The 26898-nt window shown below is 47.8% G+C and overlaps 1 protein-coding gene across 1 annotated transcript in view; it reads left to right on the top strand.

Annotated features, from left to right (window-relative positions):
• SUSD1 (sushi domain containing 1) overlaps positions 1-26898 on the top strand; it is a 137164-nt gene that overhangs the window by 89231 nt on the left and 21035 nt on the right. The window contains exon 22 of the mRNA XM_075280418.1: positions 6363-6402. Coding sequence (XP_075136519.1) covers positions 6363-6402 — 40 coding nt within the window. The remainder of the gene's footprint in view (positions 1-6362; positions 6403-26898) is intronic.

Below are 26898 nucleotides of genomic sequence, written 5' to 3'. Positions count from 1 at the left end.
TCATGTATAAAAATATTGCATGCAATATCATTTCCCAATACCTATGCAGTTTTGGGCATTTCCTACTGCTGCTCACGTAATGCTTCTCATAGCACTGCATGGAGTGGCATCAGCAGGAGTGGGTAGGGGTCTGAGTGGCAGGAGCGCTGCTCCACTGCACTAACTACTTCATTTGCATCAAGCTTCAAAGATGTTTTCCTCCAAATCTACTAAAGTGACATGTATAACAAAGGTTATAAAGGTTGTTTATCAGTGTAATGTGCTCTGTAACACTTTGGTGACAGCTGAATCTGTTTCGGAGAGGAGGTAGAACATGAGACTAATGTATAAAGAATATAGTGTCAATAGATTCAGTGAATATTTTTATCATCCAATTAAAAACGTGCATGTATCCATCCATCATTCTCATTATTTTTCTATTGCCAATTGTATTGTGTGTTTTAGTACTGGAAATCCTGAACAGTCAAATACAAAAGCAAAACAAAAAGGACTAAGCCTCCAATTTAAAGGAAGTCTATTCTTATTAAAAAGTCAGACCGTAACATGTGACTCCCTCATGTTCTAAATGAAATCAATGCAGTTCACATGCCTGACCCTATTCTCTGCCCTTTGTGACGTGGCATCTTGTTACATCACCTGATTTGGTTTATTTTCCATTATTACTACACATTCTAAGATAGGATACCATAATTTCTACAAAGCTTTTACAGTCCTATGAAAAAGTTTGGGCACCCCTATTAATCTTAATCATTTTTAGTTCTAAATATTTTGGTATTTGCAACAGCCATTTCAGTTTGATATATCTAATAACTGATGGACACAGTAATATTTCAGGATTGAAATGAGGTTTATTGTACTAACAGAAAATGCGCAATATGCATTAAACCAAAATTTGACCGGTGCAAAAGTATGGGCACCTCAACAGAAAAGTGACATTAATATTTAGTACATCCTCCTTTTGCAAAGATAACAGCCTCTAGTCGCTTCCTGTAGCTTTTAATCAGTTCCTGGATCCTGGATAAAGGTATTTTGGACAAACAATTCAAGTTCAGTTAAGTTAGATGGTCGCCGAGCATGGACAGCCCGCTTCAAATCATCCCACAGATGTTCAGTGATATTCAGGTCTGGGGACTGGGATGGCCATTCCAGAACATTGTAATTGTTCCTCTGCATGAATGCCTGAGGATTTGGAGCAGTGTTTTGGATCATTGTCTTGCTGAAATATCCATCCCCGGCGTAACTTCAACCTCGTCACTGATTCTTGAACATTATTCTCAAGAATCTGCTGATACTGAGTGGAATCCATGCGACCCTCAACTTTAACAAGATTCCTGATGCCGGCATTGGCCACACAGCCCCAAAGCATGATGGAACCTCCACCAAATTTTACAGTGGGTAGCATGTGTTTTTCTTGGAATGCTGTTTCTTTTTGGACGCCATGCATAACGCCTTTTTTTTATAACCAAACAACTCAATTTTTGTTTCCAAAATGAAGCTGCCTTGTCCAAATGTGCTTTTTCATACCTCAGGCAACTCTATTTGTGGCGTACGTGCAGAAACGGCTTCTTTCTCATCACTCTCCCATACAGCTTCTATTTGTGCAAAGTGCGCTGTATAGTTGACCGATGCACAGTGACACTATCTGCAGCAAGATGATGCTGCAGCTCTTTGGAGGTGGTCTGTGGATTGTCCTTGACTGTTCTCACCATTCTTCTTCTCTGCCTTTCTGATATTTTTCTTGGCCTGCCACTTCTGGGCTTAACAAGAACTGTCCCTGTGGTCTTCCATTTCCTTACTATGTTCCTCACAGTGGAAACTGACAGGTTAAATCTCTGAGACAGCTTTTTGTATCCTTCCGCTGAACAACTATGTTGAACAATCTTTGTTTTCAGATCATTTGAGAGTTGTTTTGAGTAGCCCATGATGCCACTCTTCAGAGGAGATTCAAATAGTAGAACAACTTGCAATTGGCCACCTTAAATACCTTTTCTCATGATTGGATACACCTGGCTATGAAGTTCAAAGCTCACTGAGGTTACAAAACCAATTTTGTGCTTCAGTAAGTCAGTAAAAAGTAGTTAGGAGTATTCAAATCAATAAAATGATAAGGGTGCCCATACTTTTGCACCGGTCAAATTTTGGTTTAATGCATATTGCGCATTTTCTGTTAGTACAATAAACCTCATTTCAATCCTGAAATATTACTGTGTCCATCAGTTATTAGATATATCAAAACTGAAATGGCTGTTGCAAACACCAAAATATTTAGAACTAAAAATGATTAAGATTAATAGGGGTGCCCAAACTTTTTCATAGGACTGTATGTCACTTCTATATAGCACTGACTAAATGTAAGCGCACAGTAACTGCATGCTTCTGTCTATTCATTGTATACTGCATGCACTGTTGTTTAGTCCATATGGAGCCTAGCCCATAAGTTGACAGTGGACAAATGTCAGAAGAGCAGGTCTCTAGCTTTTGACTCAGATGATTTTCTTACCCAAATGCACACAATGAGATTTTAGGTATGTTTACATATAATATTTTTCTACCCCAGAATTCCCACTGCAGATGTTGCTTAAAATCCAAGACAATATATACAATAAATCTGTTACATGCAGCGCCGCACCTCCCATGAGGCAACCTGAAGCGACCACTTCAGGCGGCGCTATGCCAGGGCCACGGGGAGGGCGGCATTTTTGCTGACCTAAGCCAGTCTAGGACAAGCTGTCCTGGACTGGCTTAGGGTCACCGTCACTGAGCGGTGCTCCAGCGGCCGCCCCTCACGCTCAGGCAGAGAGCAGGTCCTCTCCCTGCCTGTGCTCTGCCTGCTAAAGACGATCACTCCGTTTGGCCCCGCCCCCTCCACTCGGCTCGTCCCGCCCCCTCCGCTCAGCTCCGTCCCCTCCGCTCCGCTTTCTGACGTCCGCTTCAGGCGGCAGAAAGCCATGGTTCACCCCTGGTTACATGTGAATTTGCCATAGACATTTCTGTAGATGTACTGTGGATACCTTCTACACTACAAAGTATGGAATCTGTGGGGAAAATCTATAGCATTATCAGGATTTGAACTGGTGTCTTGTGGCATTCCTGGTTGGTTCTCTGCCTCATGGTTATTTGCCTGGTTGTGTTTAGTTTCTGTCTCTCTGTTGTATGCTGTAAATTTACAATACACACTACATTTTACTGTGTAAAAATTTTGGAGCATTTCTGCCATACTTAGACATACCTTAAACGTGCACATTAAATACACCTCACGTTGCCTAAACTTAAACTTCTCTTCTCCTCTTAATCCAGTGGTTCTTAACCAGGGTTGGATCGAACCCTAGGCCATATGCACGGTTCATTTTGTGTACCAGTAAAAAAACATATACCTATGTCTTGAATTTGGAAAATCATATTTGATTTATCAGTAAAGAAGGGTTCGGTGAATGTGCATATGAAACTGGTGGGTTCAGTACCTCAAACAAGGTTAAGAACCATTCTCTTAATCTCTTCCTGTCACTGACAATTTGGGCAACTTTTCTGTTTTTCTTCCCTGCCATCACTTTATTGCTTTCTCATAAACACAAGCCATATGGAGACTCATTTGTGTGGGACAAGTTGCATTTTTAATTGGAATTTAATGTACCGTACAATGTACTTGGAAACTTTAACCCCTTCCCGACATGCGCCGTAATAGTACGGCGCATGTCGGGTCTGTAACTATGGCAACCGCCCGGGAGCCGGGCGGCCGCCATAGCCGCCGGGTGTCTACTGTTTTAAGCAGTAGACAACCGACTCTAATGCCTCCGATCAGTCCCCGGACCGATCGGAGGCATTAACCCCTCTGGCGCCGCGGTCAAAGGCGCCGGAGGCGCCATTTTCCCGGCGGCGCATGGGCGCCGCCATTTTGGCCGGGATCGCCGGCTCCTGTAGCATGCTCCAGGGCTGACGTCCCGTTGCCATGACAGCCGGGAGCCTTGTACAGGCTCCCAGGCTTGTCTGCAAATCCTCTCTTTTGCAGGTTGGTCTATGCAGCCTGCAAAAGAAAGGATGCTTTTTTGCAATGCATTGCAATGCATTAGCATTGTAATGCATTGCATTAGTGATCAGACCCCCTGGGGTTCAACACCCCTAGGGGGTCTAATAAATGCAAAAAAAAAATAAATAAAAAAAAGTTAAAAAAATATATATAAAAATATAAAAAGAATTAAAAGTTCAAATCACCCCCCTTTCCCTAGAACATATATAAAAGTAGTTAAAAACTATGAAACATATACATGTTAGGTATCCCCGCGTCCGAAATCGCCCGCTCTACAAATCTATAAAAATATTTTTCCTGTTCGGTAAACGCCGTAGCAGGAAAAATAATCGAAAGTGCCAAACCGCCGTTTTTTCACTGTTTTGATTCTGATAAAAATTTGAATAAAAAGTGATCAAAGCAATAACATTTCCCGAAAATGGTAGAACTAAAAAGTACACCCGGCCCCGCAAAAAAAGACGCCCTATGCATCCCCGTACACCTATGTATAAAAAAGTTACGGCCGTCGGAATATGGCGACTTTTAGAAAAAAAATTTTTTAACACAGTTTTGGAATTTTTTTTAGGGGTCAAAATGTAAATAAAACCATATAAATTTGGTATCCCTGGAACCGTACCGAAACACAGAATATAGGGGACATGTCATTTTGGCAGCACAGTGAACGCCGTAAAACCAAAGCCCGTAAGAAAGTCGCAGAAATGCATTTTTTCTTCAAATCCACCCCATTCTGAATTTTTTTTCCTGCTTCCCAGTACATTATATAGAATAATTAATGGTAGAATCATGAAGAAAAATTTGTCCTGCAAAAATTAAGACCTCATATGGCTCTGGGAGCGGAGAAATAAAAATGTTATGGGGTTTAGAAGGAGGGGAGCCAAAACGAAAAACGAAAATCAAAAAATGCCATCGGCGGGAAGGGGTTAAAACCTTTCTTGGGTGGTGAAATGGAAAAGACACCAACTTTGGGTTAAATTTTTTGGCATTCATTTCACACAGCGGATCATTATGATTACAGCAATAGTAAAGGTTTTCTATGTTTTACTGCTTTGACCATTTTTATGTAATTACTTTGTTTTTCATATTCTGAGATCCCAATTTTTTTTATTTTTCTGTCAAAAAAACCTGTGTGAGGGCTTGTTTTGTTTTTTTTTTGCAGACTAGGATTTAGCTTCTATATGTATTTGGAATTTTGAGTACATACAACTGTTTGATTACTTTTAATTTATTATTTGGTTGTAGATAAGTATTGATTAAATAATGTAATTTTAATAGTTTTTCCTTTCATGCACAAGGATAACAATTTTTTTTTAAAAAAAGGTTTTTAAAATTATACATAAATGTTTATTGCAATTTGTAGAAATATAGTCATGCTACGTATCTTCCTCCAGACACTGGTGGTCATGAAGGCCCTTATTCACTCTGGATTGTATGGTAAGGACGCCAATTGAGTGACAGAGGGAGCAGAAGGAGTCCTCTCTCTTTGGCTGACCTTTTAGATGCCATGTTCCTTATAAGACACTTCGCTGTTAAAGGGCACCTAATGGATATTTGGTGACATGTTGCATGCCAGAATAATGCTTCTTTTTCTCAGTCATGTTCCAACTAAGATTATATATATAGATAATCTATCTATCTCCAGGCTGTGACCAAAGTCCGACACTGACCCAAACATTGGCCATTAGAGCACTATTTACAAAACAGTCTATTGGGTCCATGGGTGTCTGCAAGTAAGCACTGTTTTTCGCAGACACCTGTTGGTGGACCTTCATAATAGAGAGCCCAGCATGTGTGAACCTAGCCTAAGGATGAATAGTGCTTTATGAGGAAGGGTAGTCAGTTCACACATTCAGTTTCACAAGAGATTTATGAGATCAGACAGGGTCTTATTTGTGATTCAGAATATGTTATTTACCTTTTACAGTTCCATTGCCATCCCTTTCCCTTTCTCTCTATTGTATGTCATTCAAATGAATGGACCAAGTGTGAACTTAGCTGGATCAATCCCCCGCCACTCAGTGCCAACGCTTTAGCAATTCTCTGCTACCCTCTGCTCACATTGCTGCTTCTATGACATAACATACTGACATGTGACTGCTGCAGCCAATGACGTGTGCACCCTATTCAGGGGAGTTATAAATGTGTTATATTTAAAAGGCTGATTTATTGAGTCCCTCAATAGTCCCATATGACATTAACCCAATACTGCTTATCATGTACGAAGATGTATGATTTTCTGAATCAGCTCTCCCATAATGTCACAACTATGTAATTATAAAACAGAATTTCTCTGTCTAATTTAGATTTCATCATTATTACATTCACATGTTTTTCTTTTCAGATAAAGACACAGACGTGTACGGTTATAGCACAAGTTGAAGGTAAGAAAACTACTATACACATTTACATATACAAGGTTTATCTGTCTTTAATGCAGAAAATAGTTTTATGGTGAGTGCGAACATGGATGACACGTCACTGATTTAAGTGATTTTAATAAAAGAAAAAGTAATAAGTAAGACAATCAATCCTGCCTAATCTAATGTTAGGGGCATTACCAATAGTCTGTGAGCCATTATGGTGCACCAAATGTGACTGTGTGAATAGTAGCCTTAAGGTAAGTTCACACAGGGTTTTTTGGGCCGGAACCTGAGGCGGAGGCCGCCTTAGGTTCCGGACCAACATACAGGTAGCCTTGACTGCATGCCAGTGCAGTGCATGTCGAGAAGCGAATCCGCCTGAAAGAATGAACATCTTGCTTCTTTTTACAGGAGCCGGAACAAACAGTTCCTGGAAAAAAAGAACTGACCAGCTCCCATTGATTTCAATGGGATCCATCTTTTTGGTCAGGATTTTGAGGCAGATACAGCCTCAAAATCCTGACCAAAAAACCCCGTGTGAACTTACAATTAGCTTGTGGCCCCATGGAACGGAAACACCTGCGGCGAAAACGCTGTGGGAAAAATCATGGCGTTTTACTGTAATGGCAAAGTGGATGGGATTCTAGCGAATCCCATGGATACTTTGCGGTAAAATCCATGGTGCATACACGCTGCAATTTCCAAAACTGTTTTTTCCCGCAGTGCTTTATTGCTGCAGGACGTCCCATGGCCTTAGCCTTAGGGAGCATTCACACTAAAGTTAGTAATGTCTGTTGCTAGCATTCATTATAAAACAACAAGGGACACAAAGAGATCCATCATAAATAGGGTTGAGCGATCGGGATCGGAAAAGATCGGATTCCGATTGGCGATCGAGTAAATTTCACGATCGCGATCGGAATTCCGACCAGATCTTTTCCAACGGGATCGAGATCGGAGGTTATCTCAAGATTGGCTCAACCTTAAAAGTGACTTTTCCTATAGAGAAGAATTGACTAGGGTTGAGGATCGGGATTGGAAAAGATCGGATTCTGATCTGCGATCGAGCAAATTTCACGATTGAGATCGGCTGGAAAATGATTGGAAATCTGATTTTAAAATTGATCTTGAAATTTCAAGATCGGCTCAACCCTAGTCATAAATTTGTTACAAATCCCATTTTTAGGAAATGTTTTGATTTCTACATTGAACGAGACGTAAACTTCTATGCACAAATTTTATGTTTGCTAAAACTCATAAGATGTCTCTATACACAGTTCCATTGTTGCAATTGATAATGGAACTCTGCCTGGCCATTTTTGGGTAGTGTAAGCTTTAGTTAAAGCTTAAGTTTATTTAAGGTCATGGCAAATAAAATTCACTTTTGCTAAGATGCTGTGGGAAAGGCTTAGTACTAGAGATGAGCGAACAGTGTTCTATCGAACTCATGTTCGATCGGATATTAGGCTGTTCGGCATGTTCGAATCAAATCGAACACCGCGTGGTAAAGTGCGCCATTACTCGATTCCCCTCCCACCTTCCCTGGCGCCTTTTTTGCTCCAATAACAGCGCAGGGTAGGTGGGACAGGAACTACGACACCGGTGACGTTGAAAAAAGTAGGCAAAACCCATTGGCTGCCGAAAACATGTGACCTCTAGAGATGAGCGAACAGTGTTCTATCGAACTCATGTTCGATCGGATATTAGGCTGTTCGGCATGTTCGAATCGAACACCGCGTGGTAAAGTGCGCCATTACTCGATTCCCCTCCCACCTTCCCTGGCGCCTTTTTTGCTCCAATAACAGCGCAGGGTAGGTGGGACAGGAACTACGACACCGGTGACGTTGAAAAAAAGTAGGCAAAACCCATTGGCTGCCGAAAACATGTGACCTCTAGAGATGAGCGAACAGTGTTCTATCGAACTCATGTTCGATCGGATATTAGGCTGTTCGGCATGTTCGAATCGAACACCGCGTGGTAAAGTGCGCCATTACTCGATTCCCCTCCCACCTTCCCTGGCGCCTTTTTTGCTCCAATAACAGCGCAGGGTAGGTGGGACAGGAACTACGACACCGGTGACGTTGAAAAAAGTAGGCAAAACCCATTGGCTGCCGAAAACATGTGACCTCTAGAGATGAGCGAACAGTGTTCTATCGAACTCATGTTCGATCGGATATTAGGCTGTTCGGCATGTTCGAATCGAACACCGCGTGGTAAAGTGCGCCATTACTCGATTCCCCTCCCACCTTCCCTGGCGCCTTTTTTGCTCCAATAACAGCGCAGGGTAGGTGGGACAGGAACTACGACACCGGTGACGTTGAAAAAAAGTAGGCAAAACCCATTGGCTGCCGAAAACATGTGACCTCTAGAGATGAGCGAACAGTGTTCTATCGAACTCATGTTCGATCGGATATTAGGCTGTTCGGCATGTTCGAATCGAACACCGCGTGGTAAAGTGCGCCATTACTCGATTCCCCTCCCACCTTCCCTGGCGCCTTTTTTGCTCCAATAACAGCGCAGGGTAGGTGGGACAGGAACTACGACACCAGTGACGTTGAAAAAAGTAGGCAAAACCCATTGGCTGCCGAAAACATGTGACCTCTAATTTAAAAGAACAGCGACGCCCAGCTTCGCGTCATTCTGAGCTTGCAATTCACCGAGGACGGAGGTTTCCGTCCAGTTAGCTAGGGGTTAGATTCTGGGTAGGCAGGGACAGGCTAGGATAGGAAGGAGAAGACAACCAACAGCTCTTATAAGAGCTAAATTCCAGGGAGAAGCTTGTCAGTGTAACGTGGCACTGACGGGCTCAATCGCCGCAACCCAGCTTTCCGCGGATCCTGAATGGAATACACTGACAGTGTATTCCCGTATACCCGATATATACCCCCGATACCTGTTCCAACGGTGTGCCCCCCCACCTTCACCCCAGAAATACCCTGCAAGTCCCCTAGCAATAGAATTGGGGCTATATACACCCACTATTTTTGCTACTGCCATATAGTGCCATTGTCTTACTGGGAATTCAAAGAATATATTGGGCTTACATATAACTTCAATTCCAGGGAGAAGCTTGTCAGTGTAACGTGGCACTGACGGGCTCAATCGCCGCAACCCAGCTTTCCCAGGATCCTGAATGGAACACACTGACAGTGTATTCCCGTATACCCCATATATACACCCCAAATCCCCGTTCCAACGGTGTGCCCCCCCACCTTCACCTCAGAAATACCCTGCAAGTCCCCTAGCAATAGAATTGGGGCTATATACACCCACTATTTTTGCTACTGGTATATAGTGCCATTGTCTGACTGGGAATTCAAAGAATATATTGGGGTTACGTGCACCCACAATTTTTGCTACTGGTATATAGTGCCATTGTCTCACTGGGAATTCAAAGAATATATTGGGGTTACGTGCACCCACAATTTTTGCTACTGGTATATAGTGCCATTGTCTCACTGGGAATTCAAAGAATATATGGGGGTTACGTGCACCCACAATTTTTGCTACTGCTATACAGTGCCATTGTCTCACTGGGAATTCAAAGAATATATTGGGGTTACGTGCACCCACAATTTTTACTACTGGTATATAGTGCCATTGTCTGACTGGGAATTCAAAGAATATATTGGGGTTACAAATACCCTCATTTCTTGCTACTGCCATATAGTGCCAGTTTCTGACTGGTAATTCAAAGAATATATTGGGGTTACGTGCACCCACAATTTTTGCTACTGGTATATAGTGCCATTGTCTGACTGGGAATTCAAAGAATATATTGGGGTTACATGCACCCACAATTTTTGCTACTGGTATATAGTGCCATTGTCTGACTGGGAATTCAAAGAATATATGGGGGTTATGTGCACCCACAATTTTTGCTACTGGTATATAGTGCCATTGTCTCACTGGGAATTCAAAGAATATATGGGGGTTACGTGCACCCACAATTTTTGCTACTGCTATACAGTGCCATTGTCTCACTGGGAATTCAAAGAATATATTGGGGTTACGTGCACCCACAATTTTTGCTACTGGTATATAGTGCCATTGTCTGACTGGGAATTCAAAGAATATATGGGGGTTACGTGCACCCACAATTTTTGCTACTGGTATATAGTGCCATTGTTGACTGGGAATTCAAAGAATATATTGGGGTTACAAATACCCTCATTTCTTACTACTGGTATATAGTGCCATTGTCTGACTGGGAATTCAAAGAATATATTGGGGTTACAAATACCCTCATTTCTTGCTACTGGTATATAGTGCCATTGTCTGACTGGGAATTCAAAGAATATATTGGGGTTACGTGCACCCACAATTTTTGCTACTGCTATACAGTGCCATTGTCTCACTGGGAATTCAAAGAATATATTGGGGTTACGTGCACCCACAATTTTTGCTACTGCTATACAGTGCCATTGTCTGACTGGGAATTCAAAGAATATATTGGGGTTACGTGCACCCACAATTTTTGCTACTGGTAGATAGTGCCATTGTCTCACTGGGAATTCCACAAATAATTTGGGGATTCATTCACCCTACATCTCAGGCTCTTGCCATATTCACCCAGGTTGTCAGTGCTGCACCAGCTCGTTCCCAGACAGCTCGGCCCGAAAAACACGTTACCTATATAGAGGATTTGGACAATGAAGACAACATGTTCTAAATCTAATGTCTGCACCTTCTCCAGAATTAAAATAAAGGCAGCGTTTAACTTTCAAATAGCACTGCACAAAGCAAGAGCTTATCAGCTTGTCTCATGACATGCTACTGAAAAGTGTCATTTGTGTATCTTAATGTAAATATAGTTGTATAAGCTTTTTGGGTTTTAGGCACTGCCAAGTTATTTATTACCACCCGCTCCCTTATAATGATGATGACGCCAAAGTCACTGTGGGTGTTCAGAGCTCACAGCTTTGGTTGACATTTGTCTTGCTCTCTGTCGGTACCAGCTGTCTTTTTGGATACCGTAAAGTTATGTTGACTTTATTAACAGCTATAGAAGCTTTAGACAGGTTGTGACGGTGTGTAACCCTAACAACACTAAGTGGGATGCACATTAATAGTCAGTCTATGTACGCTAAACGTATCACTGAAGTAATTTTTTTTCCCTCTCCCCTAATATAAGAAAGGAACAGACATTAGACCTAGACCGGGGTTCGAGGCTTGTAAAAATCCAGTATTATTTGTTCTTCATGATGTGAAATATGTGTTGAAAAGCAACCCAAGATGAAGTCAGCCATGTGTGCCAGTGTGTTACTTGGCATGCCTTTGCTGGCCCCAACTGTAAGGGTCACTCTCCATTTCCTCCATTTTCCACTCCCCTTCACACCATTTGTGGTGAAGCAATGGGATGCACTGAAGTGCACCCTCTAGCCTCGTGTGGGACAGGGACATCAGATGCCACTCCAACCCCCTCGTCTTCCTCCGCCAGCCAACGGTGCGAAGATGAGAGGAGTGTGCTCTGAATGTTTTCTGCCTAGCAGAGGCTAGTTCTCACTTACGAAAATGGCCCCACTTTGACCTGTATATCAGGCACAATGGTGTAGGTTTCAAAGAAACATGGCACCAACAAGTTGAAAAACGTGGGCCATGCGTGGACCGTGTTTGAGTCTGGCAAGCTCCAGATCTGCTACCAGGTTCCAGCCATTATCACAGGCGCAAAAATGCCAGGCCCCAGGTGTAGCAGGGAAAAAAAAATGCCATCTCAGCCAGGATGGCATCCCTGACCTCGGAGGCACTGTGCTGTCTGTCCCCCAAGCTGATCAGTTTCAGCACGGCCTGCTGACATCTCCCCATGCCAGTGTTACAGTGTTTTCCGCTAGTAGCTGGGGTGGAGGTTGCAGCATCGTAGGGTTTCAGTCTACTCCTGCCATGAATTTTGGCCTGGGAGAGGAGATAGGCCACCCCAGTTTGCACCCGGGGAACAGACTCCACCACATTCACCCTGCCTGTCATTAAAGATAAGCACTGCAGCATCCCTGACCACAGGCGCTTGTCCATGTGTCGGTGGTCAAGTGGACCTTGCAGCAAAGCGCAGAGCTCTGGGCCCGACTGATGTTATGGGACACATGCAGGCGCAAGGCAGGGACAGCACACCAAGAGAAGTAGTAACGGCTAGGCCCAGCATAGGGAGGTGCCCCAGCTGCCATCTGCTGACGGAAGGCCTGGGTCTCCAGAAGCATAAACAAACACCAACATCTCCAGGGCCAGCAGTTTATCGATGAGGCTGTTAAAGGCTTGGGCATGGGGGTGGGTTGTGTTGTACTTCTGCCTGCAATGAAAAGCTTGGGAAATGTGGAGTGGCTGGGAAGAGGCGCATGATGGTGCAGGCCAAAAGGGCGCATGAGGGTGAACTCCCCAATGTGTCAGAGATAGGTGTGTAGGTGTCCTTGCATCATATACTTGCACCATATTTGGCTTTGGAAGTTAATTTTGTGCCAAAAAGTGGTTAAGACAGCGATCCCTCAGCTACTCCCGTTACACTGTCTAGTGAAATTACCATCTTTGGAAGTGGACCACCACTTGTAAGATCCCAAAGGAAGCAGGCAAGAGATGTGCAGTTCAGAAAAAAAGATGAGAAAATAAGTGTAGGCTGTAGAGCACAGAGGGATCGGAGAGGACAGAGCTGGTGTCGGCCAGGTATTCCCACAACATGCGCCTATACTTGTCCCTCCTGGTGACACTAGGCCCCTGAGTGGCAGTAATTTGTCCAGGGGGGCCATTAACGTGTTCCAGACCTAGGAATAAGTCTTCCAACAGGGTAGAGTTTTGCATGCCTTTGCTTCTACCCACTGTTTTTGCTGCTTAGCTTCCCTCCACATCTACACTGCTTTCACCCCTAAACATCACCCCAGTTTATGCCTTTGTTTCTACCCTGTTTTTTTTGTTGAATTAGCTTCCCTCCACATCTACACTGCTTTAGCCCCTAAACATCACCCCAGTTTATGCCTTTGCTTCTACCCAGGTTTTTTGTTGATTTAGCTTCCCTCTACATCTACACTGCTTTAGCCCCTAGACATCACCCCTGTCCATGTGGGGTCGGTGGCCTCGTCATCCACCAACTCCTCTTCCAATTGCGCACTGGCCCCTTACTGCAAACCGCACATGACCACAGCTTGCCCTGATGGCAACTGTGTCTCATGATCCCCACTTAGGTCCAGACAAGTCGGTGGCGGGTCCAAAACCCCAAAATTGGAAGGAAATGGCGGATGCTGCAGTATTTCTAACACCTGTTCCTGGTGCTCGGGCCTGGTCTGTGTTGTACCCTGCACCCTGCTTAACGCAGCTGCCATATCCGAAGTTGTGCTGAGCGCATGCTAATGTTTCGTGTCCAGTGCAATGGATGGGATGGGATTTCACATAAGTCTGCCACCCATGGCCACTCATGGTTGAGCAACTGAGGGAGTTGACTTTGACGAACCCGAGGGTTTTGGAGTTGGAACTACATCAAAGGTCTGTGCTGCTCACACACTCTGCTCAACACATGATATGTTTAGTGCCAGCAGTGTGGAGACGTCGCACAACAGCCGTTGTTCCAGCAGGTACAGGCGTTGTAGGAGTGCATAGAGGCTAGCAGCGGCAACTATAGACTTTAAAAACTATCCGCACAAGCGCCACACTTTCACCAGTAGCTCAGGAACATTGGGGTACCTTTTTAAAATGATTAGCAGCAATGAGTTAAAAACGTGGCCCAGGCATGGAATATGTTGCAGGCTGCCAAGCTACAGAGCCAATCCCAGGTTACGGCCATTATCACACATGACAACATGCCTGGGCCCAGGTGCAGTGGCAAAAACCACATTGCCGTCTCATCGAGGATGGCATGACTCACTTTGTAGGCAGTGTGCTGTCTGGCCCCCAAGCTGAAGAGCTTCAGCACGGCCCGCTGACGTCTCCCCACACCAGTGTTGCAGCGTTTCCAGCTCGTAGCTGGGGTCAATTTAACAGCGGAGGAGGGTGGTGTTTCAGCCCTCCTCCCAGGAATGTTGTGTGGGGAGACAAGTCAGGCCACCACATTTTGCGACCCGGTCCACGCCTCAACTACATTCAACCACTGTGCCCAAATTGAAAGGTAGCGTCCCTGTCCGCATGCACTTGTCCATTCGTAACTGGTCACATGGAACTTTAGGGCTAAGCGCTGAATTTAGGGACCGCCTCATGTTTGGGGGAAAGTGCTGGTGTGGACGGCACAGTGCGGTGGCGCAGTAGACACTCTGCCCAAAAAGGGCAGAGTGTCCCCCAGCCGGGATTCCAACATCTCCTGGGCCAGATTTCTTGAGATGAGGCCGTTGAAGCCTTGGGCATGTGGGTGGGTTGCGCTGTACTTTAGCATGAAATGAAAGGCTTGGGAGATGGGGAGTTGCTGGGAAGAGGCGCATGATGGCGCGGGCAAAAGGAGAAATGGCAGGAAAAGGTGAGGATAAGGGTGAACTCCCCAAAGTGTCAGAGGCAGATGTGGAGGTGTCCTGGCTGCTGGTCTGGACTGCAGCACCAGCCCTGTCAACAGTGGGAGAGGCAGTGGCCGCCAGGCCAAACGACGATTATCCTGTGCTTGCTCTCACCCACTGAGCCCAGGGCTTGCCTTCCAAATGATGGCACCCACAAGAGGTGGTGAGATTCCTCTCCGCAGATCTCCAACCCATCTTGGACTTGCAAATTGCACTAAATTTGTCATGTAACTGACATGTATATGATGAGTCTATCCATTGTCTGTTCATTTTGGTGAAAGTCAGCCTGTCAGCTGACAGACAGCTGTGCTTGTCAGTGATGATGCCACCGGCTGCTTGTACCCCCAGTTTTTGCTGCTTAGCTTGCCTCCACATCCACACTGCTTTTGCCCCTACACATCACCCCTATCCATGCCTGTGCCTCTAGCCATAAGTCTGCCACCCATGGAAACTCATGGTGCAGAAAGTGAGGGAGCTGACTCTGAGGAACCCTTGGGTTTTGTAGCTGGTACTCCATCAAAGGTCTCTGCTGCTCACACACCCTGCTGAACATACGGTATCTAGGGTTAGAGCGTGTGGTGACCTCGCACAACAGTAGGTGCTTCAGGCAGATGTAGGCCTTGCTGGAGTGTATTGCGGCTAGCTCCAGGTACTGTAGACTTGGGAAAGTGGGTGTCCAAGTGCCGCACTTTCACCCTTAGCTCAGCTAATTTGGGGTATGTTTTTAAAAATCATTGCACCACTACATTGAACACGTGGGCCAGGCATGGAACGTGTTGGAGGCTGGCAAGCTCCAGAGCCCTCCAACAAGACAAAAAAGCCTGGCCCCAGGGGCAGCGGGGATAAACAAATTGCCATCTCATCCAGGATGGCATCCCTGACCTCAGAGGCAGTGTGCTGTCCGTCTCCCAAGCTGATGAGCTTCAGCCCAGCCTGCTGACGTCTCCCCACACCAGTGTTGCAGCGTTTTCAGCTCGTAGCTGGGGTCAATCTAACAGCGGAGGAGGAGGAGGGTGGTGTTTCAGCCCTCCTCCCAGGAATGTTTTGTGGGGAGACAAGTCAGGAAAATTCTTGAAACAGGGGAGAGTTTTGCATCTTTGCCCTTGCTGCCTATGGACATCCATTTGCCTCTAGCCACCATTTTCCCTGCTTTGCTTGCCTCCACATCCACACTGCTTTTGCCCCTAGACATCACCCCAGTCCATGCCTTAGCTTGTACCCCCAGTTTTTCCTGCTTAGCTTGCCTCCACATCCACACTGCTTTTGCCCCTAGACATCACCCCAGTCCATGCCTTAGCTTGTACCCCCAGTTTTTCCTGCTTAGCTTGCCTCCACATCCACACTGCTTTTGCCCCTAGACATCACCCCAGTCCATGCCTTAGCTTGTACCCCCAGTTTTTCCTGCTTAGCTTGCCTCCACATCCACACTGCTTTTGCCCCTAGACATCATCCCTATCCATGCCTCTGCCCCTAGCCATAACTCTGCCACCCCTGGAAACTCATGGTGCAGAAACTTTGGGAGCTGACTTTGAGGAACCCTTGGGTTTTGTAGATGGAACTCCATCAAAGGTCTGTGCAGCTCACACACCCTGCTCAAGATATGGTATTGTAGGGTTTCAGCGTGTGTGAATGACGGACAACAGCCTGTGTTTGGACAGATGTAGGCCTTGCTAGAGTGTTTTTAGGCTAGCAGCGACTCCTGTGCACTTGCAAAAGTGGGCGCACAAGCGCTGCATTTTCAACAGTAGCTTCAGTACATTTGGGTAAGTTTTCAAAAAACTTTGCACCACTAGGTTAGACGTGGGCCAAACATGGAACGTGTTGGAGGCTGGCAAGCTCCAGAGCCGCTATCAGGTTCCAGCCATTATCACAGGCGTAAAAATGCCAGGCCCCGGGTGTAGCAGGGAAAAAAAATGCCATCTCAGCCAGGATGGCATCCCTGACCTCGGAGGCACTGTGCTGTCTGTCCCCCAAGCTGATGAGCTTCAGCACCGCCTTATGACGTCTCCCCACACCAGTGTTTTAGCGTTTGCCGCTAGTAGCTGTGGTGGAGGTTGCAGCGTCGTAGGGTTTCAGTCTACTCCTGCCATGAATTTTAGCCTGGGAGAGGAGATAGGGTACCTCAGTTTGCACCCCGGGACCAGACTCCACCACATTCACCCTGCCTGTCCTTAAAGATAAGCAGCATCCCTGACCACAGGCGCTTGTCCAAGTGTCGGTGGTCAAGTGGACCTTGCAGCAAAGCGCGGAACTAAGGGCCCACCTGATGTTGAGTGACACGTGCTGGTGCAAGGCGGGGACGCCACATCGGGAGAAGTTGAGACGGCTAGGGACGGCATAGTGAGGTGCCACAGTTGCCATCAGGTCCGGGAAGGCGGGAGTTTCAACAAGCCGGAACGCCAACCTCTCCTGGGCCAGCAGTTTAGCGATGTTGGCGTTCTAGGCTTGCGTGGGTGGGTGGTTAGCGGTGTATTTCTGCCGGCGCTCCAATGTCTGAGAGATGGTGGGTTGTTGTAAAGAAGCGCCTGATGGTGCCTTTGATGGTGCAGGAGAAGGAGATAAGACAGAAACAGGGGAGGATGAGGGAGAAGTCAACAAAGTGGCGGAGGCAGATGAAGTGATGTCCTGGCTCGTCCTCTGGAGTGCATCGCCAGCACTGTGAGCAGAGGCAGTGGCATGAACGGCGGGCGACGTTTGTCCTGCCGTTGCTGCCTGCCACTGATTCCATTGCTTGGATTCCAAATGACTAGAGATGAGCGAACACTAAAATGTTCGAGGTTCGAAATTCGATTCGAACAGCCGCTCAATGTTCGTGTGTTCGAACGGGTTTCGAACCCCATTAAAGTCTATGGGGAACAGATACTCGTTAAGGGGGAAACCCAAATCCGTGTCTGGAGGGTCACCAAGACCACTATGACACCCCAGGAAATGATGCCAACACCTCTGGAATGACACTGGGACAGCAGGGGAAGCATGTCTGGGGGCATCTAACACACCAAAGACCCTCTATTACCCCAACATCACAGCCTAACAACTACACACTTTACACACTCAATACCACCTCTCTGACAGTAGGAAAACACCTTGAAACATGTGTATTTGGCACTTGCAGTGAGGAGAGCTTGTCACCAGCAGTGAATTTGGCCCTTGTAGTAAGTTGAGGTTGGCACCAACATTTGTTTTGAAAATCAGGGTGGATTGAGCCTCTAACCAGCAGAGTTTGGGCAAATTCATGGTGGAGGGAGCCTCTAAAAACCCCAGTTTGGACCAATTCATGGTGGAGGGAGCCTCTAAAAACCCCAGTTTGGACCAATTCATGGTGGAGGGAGCCTCTAAAAACCCCAGTTTGGACCAATTCATGATGGAGGGAGCCTCTAAACAGCCCAGTTTGGGCAAATTCATGGTGGAGGGAGCCTCTAAAAACCCCCAGTTTGGACCAATTCATGGTGGAGGGAGCCTCTAAAAACCCCAGTTTGGACCAATTCATGGTGGAGGGAGCCTCTAAACAGCCCAGTTTGGGCAAATTCATGGTGGAGGGAGCCTCTAAACAGCCCAGTTTGGGCAAATTCATGGTGGAGGGAGCCTCTAAAAACCCTAGTTTGGACCAATTCATGGTGGAGGGAGCCTCTAAAAACCCCAGTTTGGACCAATTCATGGTGGAGGGAGCCTCTAAAAACCCCAGTTTGGACCAATTCATGATGGAGGGAGCCTCTAAACAGCCCAGTTTGGGCAAATTCATGGTGGAGGGAGCCTCTAAAAACCCCCAGTTTGGACCAATTCATGGTGGAGGGAGCCTCTAAAAACCCCAGTTTGGACCAATTCATGGTGGAGGGAGCCTCTAAACAGCTCAGTTTGGGCAAATTCATGGTGGAGGGAGCCTCTAAACAGCCCAGTTTGGGCAAATTCATGGTGGAGGGAGCCTCTAAAAACCCCAGTTTGGACCAATTCATGGTGGAGGGAGCCTCTAAAAACCCCAGTTTGGACCAATTCATGGTGGAGGGAGCCTCTAAACAGCCCAGTTTGGACCAATTCATGGTGGAGGGAGCCTCTAAAAACCCCAGTTTGGACCAATTCATGGTGGAGGGAGCCTCTAAACAGCCCAGTTTGGGCAAATTCATGGTGGAGGGAGCCTCTAAACAGCCCAGTTTGGGCAAATTCATGGTGGAGGGAGCCTCTAAAAACCCCAGTTTGGACCAATTCATGGTGGAGGGAGCCTCTAAAAACCCCAGTTTGGACCAATTCATGGTGGAGGGAGCCTCTAAAAACCCCAGTTTGGACCAATTCATGATGGAGGGAGCCTCTAAACAGCCCAGTTTGGGCAAATTCATGGTGGGGGGAGCCTCTAAAAACCCCCAGTTTGGACCAATTCATGGTGGAGGGAGCCTCTAAAAACCCCAGTTTGGACCAATTCATGGTGGAGGGAGCCTCTAAACAGCCCAGTTTGGGCAAATTCATGGTGGAGGGAGCCTCTAAACAGCCCAGTTTGGGCAAATTCATGGTGGAGGGAGCCTCTAAAAACCCCAGAATGGACCAATTCATGGTGGAGGGAGCCTCTAAAAACCCCAGTTTGGACCAATTCATGGTGGAGGGAGCCTCTAAACAGCCCAGTTTGGACCAATTCATGGTGGAGGGAGCCTCTAAAAACCCCAGTTTGGACCAATTCATGGTGGAGGGAGCCTCTAAACAGCCCAGTTTGGGCAAATTCATGGTGGAGGGAGCCTCTAAACAGCCCAGTTTGGGCAAATTCATGGTGGAGGGAGCCTCTAACCAGCCCAGTTTGGACCAATTCATGGTGGAGGGAGCCTCTAAAAACCCCAGTTTGGACCAATTCATGGTGGAGGGAGCCTATAAACAGCCCAGTTTGGACCAATTCATGGTGGAGGGAGCCTCTAAAAACCCCAGTTTGGACCAATTCATGGTGGAGGGAGCCTCTAAACAGCCCAGTTTGGGCAAATTCATGGTGGAGGGAGCCTCTAAACAGCCCAGTTTGGGCAAATTCATGGTGGAGGGAGCCTCTAACCAGCCCAGTTTGGACCAATTCATGGTGGAGGGAGCCTCTAAAAACCCCAGTTTGGACCAATTCATGGTGGAGGGAGCCTCTAAACAGCCCAGTTTGGACCAATTCATGGTGGAGGGAGCCTCTAAAAACCCCAGTTTGGACCAATTCATGGTGGAGGGAGCCTCTAAACAGCCCAGTTTGGACCAATTCATGGTGGAGGGAGCCTCTAACCAGCAGAGTTGGTGGAAATCAGGGTGGAGGGAGCCTCTAACCAGCAGAGTTGTGGGAAAGCAGGGTGGAGGGAGCCTCTAACCAGCAGAGTTGGTGGAAATCAGGGTGGAGGGAGCCTCTAACCAGCAGAGTTGTGGGAAAGCAGGGTGGAGGGAGCCTCTAACCAGCAGAGTTGTGGGAAAGCAGGGTGGAGGGAGCCTCTAACCAGCAGAGTTGTGGGAAAGCAGGGTGGAGGGAGCCTCTAACCAGCAGAGTTGGGGGAAATCAGGGTGGAGGGAGCCTCTAACCAGCAGAGTTGGGGGAAATCAGGGTGGAGGGAGCCTAGTATTAGCAGAATTGTGCAACGCTTATGGTGGATGAGTATGAGGATGCGGAGGAATTGGAGAGGTTGAGTACAGACATGGAGTTTCATGTTGGGGTGCTTTACACAGGTGGGCCCAAAAATGAAGGCTCTATCCAGTGGTGGTTCATTTTTATCAAAGTGAGCCGGTCGGCACTCTCAGTTGACAGACGGGTGCGCTTGTCAGTGATGATGCCACCGGCTGCACTGAACACCCTCTCAGATAGTGTCACGGGGTGACTAATGCTATACAGTCTCAGAACACTTCTCACTGACAAGTGTGTGATGTGATAATAGCAGTGGTAAAAGGAGATGTTTCTGTAATGAAAAATTCTATTGTAGTAATTCTTTTTGACCACAAGATGCCGCTGTGTTAGGTAAAGGAAAAACCAGGAAGTGACGAGTTCAGGAAGTGGACTGCTGTAGTGGGGGAGAAGAAGCTGGCTGTGAGCAGTGAGAGATCTGAGGGACAATCCATTGCCATCCGCTGCCCTGCAACGCTTGTTTCAGGCCAGGGCCAGCTCTGGAGAAGCCCGAACCTGTTGCTGGTTCCCATGTCAGGAGAGTTGGAGACGATTGCTGTGCAGACGCCGCGGAGCGGATGACAAGAAGGACCAGCCCTTGTGACACCGTGTTCCAGTTGCCTGGAGGCAAAGAAATTCCTGTTTCCTTCGGAAAGTCCATCTGACTGTTCGCCCCCTTGCTAACCCGGGTAAGCGGAGCTCCGATTCACCTTTCATAAGGGTGAATAGTGTATACACGCAGTAAATAGTTTTTTTTTTTTGGCGCCAAAAACCTAGCATAGACTGGTTCCGGCCATTTTGCTTTAAAGCGAGTTCTATCCAAACGGAGATACAGCACGTGTTGTCCTGCTATTCAAAAGAGACACTATATCCTGGATTATAGTACCAGAAGTATGTCATAAGAGGAGTTATTTGTTTCACTAAGACTTGTGCAGCTAAGCACCAACTTCTGATAAAACAAAACCGGTTGCTGAAGTCTTCCCTGCAGGGTTGGGGTAGTGTGTTGAAATGTGGATATTGGGGAGTGGGTAAGTTAAATAGTAAACTGTGATATTGTTAACCCCAGTGTGACACCGCAGGTGATCTTCCTCTGCATACTTACATTGTTTTGTTAGCTTGGTATTAATAGGTAAATTGCAGCTGCTATATATATGTAGCCGCTAGTTAAAGGCATAGTTCACTAGTTCTGACATATTAGGTCACGGTGCAGTGTCACTCAGGGGTCTCAGCCCTCGGCTGAGTGTCTTGTAATTATTGATTTCATCAGGCCTGTTAGCCTGGAGTTCACCCCAAAAGGGTATAGAGTAAAATTTATATTTCTTACTTCGTGTCTGGTGTGGTTGTGCCTGTCCGTGGAACCGCTGTATCCTAAAAGTTCCTGCAAGAGCCCCGGTAGCCAGTCGGCTGCCGTGTCTTTCCCTTCCTCCTCCCCCCTTACATTTTTGGCGTAGTCGGCAGGATACGGTGCCACCATGGACATGGACAACGCATCTGGGGACGCGCCCTTGGTGGACGCGGACCGTGTGCCTAATGGCGGGGTGGCTGTAGGTGCTGTCCTCCCGCCTGTTGCACCTACCCTTGCACCGACAGCCCCAGTCAGGTGTTTACCAGCAGGTGCCATCTTAAACCAACTGACTAAATTTGACGGACATAACATGTTGCTGACCGATTGGACTGAACGACTGAGGAGTGCGATTAAACTGTGTAATCTAGCCCCCGAACTCCAACCGGAGGTAGCGATAAATGCTCTGGAAGGGAATGCCCGACGGACAATCACATTACTGCCAGAGTCCCAGAGGAGTACGGTGACAGACATAGTAAACAGGTTGGAGAAGGTTTACGGGAACCGTGCCCCGTCAGTTGATTTACTTGCCCGGTTTGTTAATCGGAGACAGAGGGAGGGGGAGACCGTCCCTGAGTATGCTAATGAACTACAGGGGTTGTTAGCTGATGTCCGGAGGGCCGAATCCCACGCCCAGCGTGCCCCTGAGGAAGATGACGAGCTGTTGAGGGACTATTTTATTCGGGGATTATGTTTGAGTACGGTGAGGCGGGAACTACAGAACCGCGTGCTGGCGGACAAGACCCTGACCTTTGTCCAGATTCTGGAGGAGACCATCGCCAGGACTCAAATGGAGGAGCCAGAGGTGGGTCAGGTCGCCATGCAGAGAGCTGGAAGGGTGATGACCAATGCTGTAGGGGGTGAGACAGAGGCCCAGATGAGAGAAATGCAGTGTACTATAGATGCGCTAACCCAACAATTGAGCCAGGTGCAGAGTAGGGTACAGACTCCTGCTGCTGGGAACCCGTTACCAACTCCCTCAGACGGGCCCCCATGTCAATGCTCAGCAAGACCCCCCATGTGGCAAACAGAGGAACCACAGGGAAGGCCATCTCCATCACGGCCGTGGTATCGCTCTCCTCCTGACCCCCAACTGCGACAAAGGCCACCACCTCGGGAGTGGGACTATAGCAATGTTCAATGTTGGCAATGTCAAGAGTTCGGGCATATCTCAAGGAACTGCCCAGGACCGAGAAGGGCCAGGCCCAGCAACTCACCGCCGTTAAACGGGAGACCTCCGCGATAAGAGGGCGCACCGCGGGGGTATCAGGGGGCCCAAGTGCTCCAAAAAGCCCACATGATTTGATCGCAAAAAGCCCCGTGCTGGAAGTGAGTTTTGAGGGAAAGAAGGTCCCCTGCCTAGTGGATACGGGTTCTGAAGTGACAACAATGCCCTTAGACTATTTTGAACGGCATCATGGCCACCTTATGCGACCAAACACCGGAATGGTTATCCGACTGAGAGCGGCAGATAATGGAACTATCCCTGTACATGGGGTAGTCTGGATGCGGCTTCGGGCCTGTGGCCAAGAATTAGGAGTCAAGGGAGTTATCCTTGTCAAGTCTACCTACTTGCCGGAGGTCCCGGTGATTCTAGGCATGAATGTGTTGCGAGACCTGAACCACGTGCTTTTCACCAAGAAAGGACCGGAGTACTGGAAGCGGACTACGGCACATAGGCCAACACAGCAAGTTTTCCGGCAAATTGTCCAGACTTGCCGAATCCAGAAGGGACTCCCTGAAAACCACCGGCTGGGGGCGGTGTATACCCCGAATGGTGCGCCCGTAAAAATACCTCCCCGGCAGGAACGGACATTGATGTTGCCTGTGGGGACCAATCTGAATGTGGACGGATTGGATGTCGAGCTGGAACCGGTAGAGCGGTGTGAAGAGATAACTGGTGTGATGTTTGGGCGAGTGGTGGCCACAGTCCGAAACGGGCGAGTGCCGGTGCGGTGCGTGAATCTACAGGATCATGAAGTGACCCTACCAAGGAGAGTCAAGGTCGCCAGAGTCTTCCTACACCAGGGTGAGACAGCCCGGAGAAGACCCTTTACTCTTAGGGAAGAGAGAGGGGACGTTTGGACCTTGGCGGTACAGATGGATCAACCTGAAAAACCCACGCCCGAGTGGAATGGGAGGAAGATCCTGGAAATGATGGGAATAAACCGTCCCTCTTTGAGTCCAGACCAAGTACGGCTAGTGGAAGAGACCCTATGGGAGTTCCAAGCTGCATTTTCTAGGCATGACGAAGACTTTGGCTGTACGTCTGCTATCGAGCACCGAATACCGACCGGGAACACGGCCCCAATCCGTGAAAGGTATCGACAGATCCCACCAAACATGTACCAAGAAGTGAAGGAGATGTTACATCAAATGTTGGATAATGGCGTGGTACAACCAAGTCAGAGTCCGTGGGCTGCCCCGGTGGTGCTGGTCCGAAAAAAAGACGGCACCTTACGCTTCTGTGTCGACTACCGGAAGCTGAACGCAAAGACAGTGAGAGACTCTTATCCCTTGCCGCGGATCGAGGAATCCTTATCCGCATTGGGAAAGGCGAAATACTTCTCATCCCTAGACCTGGCGAGCGGATACTGGCAAGTGCCAATGGCAGCAGAAGACAGACAGAAAACAGCGTTCATCTTGCCGATGGGCTTGTATGAGTTCAGAAGGATGCCCTTTGGATTGTCCAATGCCCCCGGCACGTTCCAAAGACTCATGGAGTATTGTCTTGGTGACCTAAACTTTGAGTCAGTGCTCATCTATCTGGACGATATTGTGGTCTTCGGATCGTCCTTCGAACAACATCTTCAGAGGCTGAGACAAGTCCTGAAGCGCCTGATGGAGCATGGGCTCAAGGTCAAGCCCAAGAAGTGCCGGCTGTTCCAGACACAGATTGAGTACCTGGGGCATATTGTCTCTGCTGAGGGGGTGCAACCGGCAAGCAGCAAGGTGGAAGCGGTACAACGCTGGCCTGTCCCAAGAACCCTCAGGGAACTTCGCGCATTCTTGGGCCTAGCTGGATATTACCGGCGCTTCATAAGAAATTTTTCAAAGAAGGCAGGACCGCTGAACGAATTGCTGAGGGGGACCTCCCGGGGGCCAAAGAACCAGCCCATTCCATGGGGAGAGAAACAACAACAGGCGTTCGAGGAGTTGAAGGAAGCCCTGACGAGTGCACCAATACTCGCCTATGCGCAGTTTGACAAGCCCTTCATGTTATACACAGATGGGAGTCTCCATGGCCTAGGTGCGGTGCTCGCCCAAGAACAAGATGGCCGTGAGAGGGTCATAGCCTATGGAAGCCGGTCCCTGAGGGAGACAGAGAGGAACTTTGACAACTATAGTTCATTCAAGCTGGAACTACTGGCCCTAGTGTGGGCCATGACGGAGAAATTCTCAGAATACTTGACAGGAGCGGAAGTGACTGTTATGACCGACAACAATCCCTTGGCGCACCTAGACAATGCAAAGTTGGGTGCTTTGGAGCAGCGATGGATGGCCAGGTTGTCCAGGTACAAGTATAAGATCAAGTACCGATCCGGTAGAGAAAATGCAAATGCGGATGCCCTGTCTCGAGTGACGCCGGATGACTCCGGACGAGATAAGGATGGAGAGTTGGAAGACTCAGAGGTTCCCCACTTGGGTAGAATACCCTTGTTTGTGATACTGGCACGGACAAGTGGGGTGGTGACAGACCGACCAGTGTTGCTTGGGAAAACCCATGGAGATTGGGTATATGCTCAGAATGATGACGTGACCCTAAGAAAGATCAAGCAGTGGGTGATGGCAAAGGAGTGGCCTACCCCGATGGAGCGCAAACGCTTGCCACCTATGGGGGCAAGAGTAATGCAACAGTGGGATAGACTGAAGTGTGAGAATGGGTTACTGTACCGTAAAGTATATTTAGAGACTGAGTTGGAGGTGAGATGGCAACTAGTAATACCAAGTACCAGTGCCAGGGAAGTTGCCCGTGAGGCTCATGTGAGAGGGGCCCACTTTGGTCCTGATAAAACGTTCAAGTGGCTCCAGCGATTTGTCTATTGTCCTGGTCTTGAGCAGACAGTGCAGGACGTGTGCCAAGCCTGCAGGGCCTGTGAGCTCGCTAAACCCCCAGAACAAAGGGCCCCCACTCAGACGATTAGGACCACTGCGCCGTTGGAGGTGCTGATGATTGATTATGTCCTGATAGGACACTCCAACAGCGGACATCAGTACTGTTTGGTAATGACCGATCACTTTACCAAGTTTGCAGTAGCAGTAGCTACGAAAAATCAGACTGCCGAATCTGCCGCCAGGGCTGTGTGTAAGCACTTCATCCAAGTGTATGGGTGCCCCACTCGTATTCACTCAGATCAGGGGGCATGTTTTCAGGGGCGGCTCATGTCGGAGTTGTATCGGGTGTATGGTATCCACAGATCCCGGACGACTCCTTATCACCCAGAGGGGAATGGGGCCTGTGAGCGATTCAATCGCACCCTCCTTCAGATGTTGCGAACGTTGGAGAAAGATCAAAAAGCTCGGTGGCCAGAGAGCTTAGCTGAGTTGCTCTGGGCCTATAATAATCGGGTCCATAGTACCACCGGCTACACGCCATACCTGATGCTGTTTGGGCATCCCGGACGGGAGATTGAAGAATTGAACTTGACAAATCCTGAGAGAGAGGGCGCTCGCTCGCCCGATGACTGGGTAGAACTACACCGTCGAAAACTGCAGACCATACACCGATTGGTGATTGACAAAACCCGACTGTCCAGTCACCCAGACAAGACCCCGGTTCAACATGAACCCTTCCAACCTGGGGACAGGGTGTTAGTAAGGGCCAAGAGACCCTCGGGAAAGTTGGATGATCGGTGGGAGGCAATGCCATATCGAGTAAAACGAAGGGTCATCCCTGACGGACCGGTGTATGAGTTAGAGCCTGAAAGGGGTGAAGGAGTTACCCGGACTCTTCACCGTAATATGCTCAGACCTTGTAATTCAGAGACTCCCACAACGGAGACTGAGGTGCATCGGTTGAATCCGACAGCCCCAACCTTCACACCTGCTGCACAGATTGATCCCGATGAGTGGTGGGATGTACCAGTTCCCATGTCTGAAACGGTTCCAGCCGTGGTGATCTTACC

The sequence above is a fragment of the Leptodactylus fuscus genome, chromosome 1 (assembly GCF_031893055.1).
Source record: "Leptodactylus fuscus isolate aLepFus1 chromosome 1, aLepFus1.hap2, whole genome shotgun sequence".
NCBI lineage: Eukaryota > Metazoa > Chordata > Amphibia > Anura > Leptodactylidae > Leptodactylus > Leptodactylus fuscus.
The sequence above is the reverse complement of the archived record's forward strand: the minus strand, read 5'-3'. Positions and strand labels throughout refer to the sequence as shown.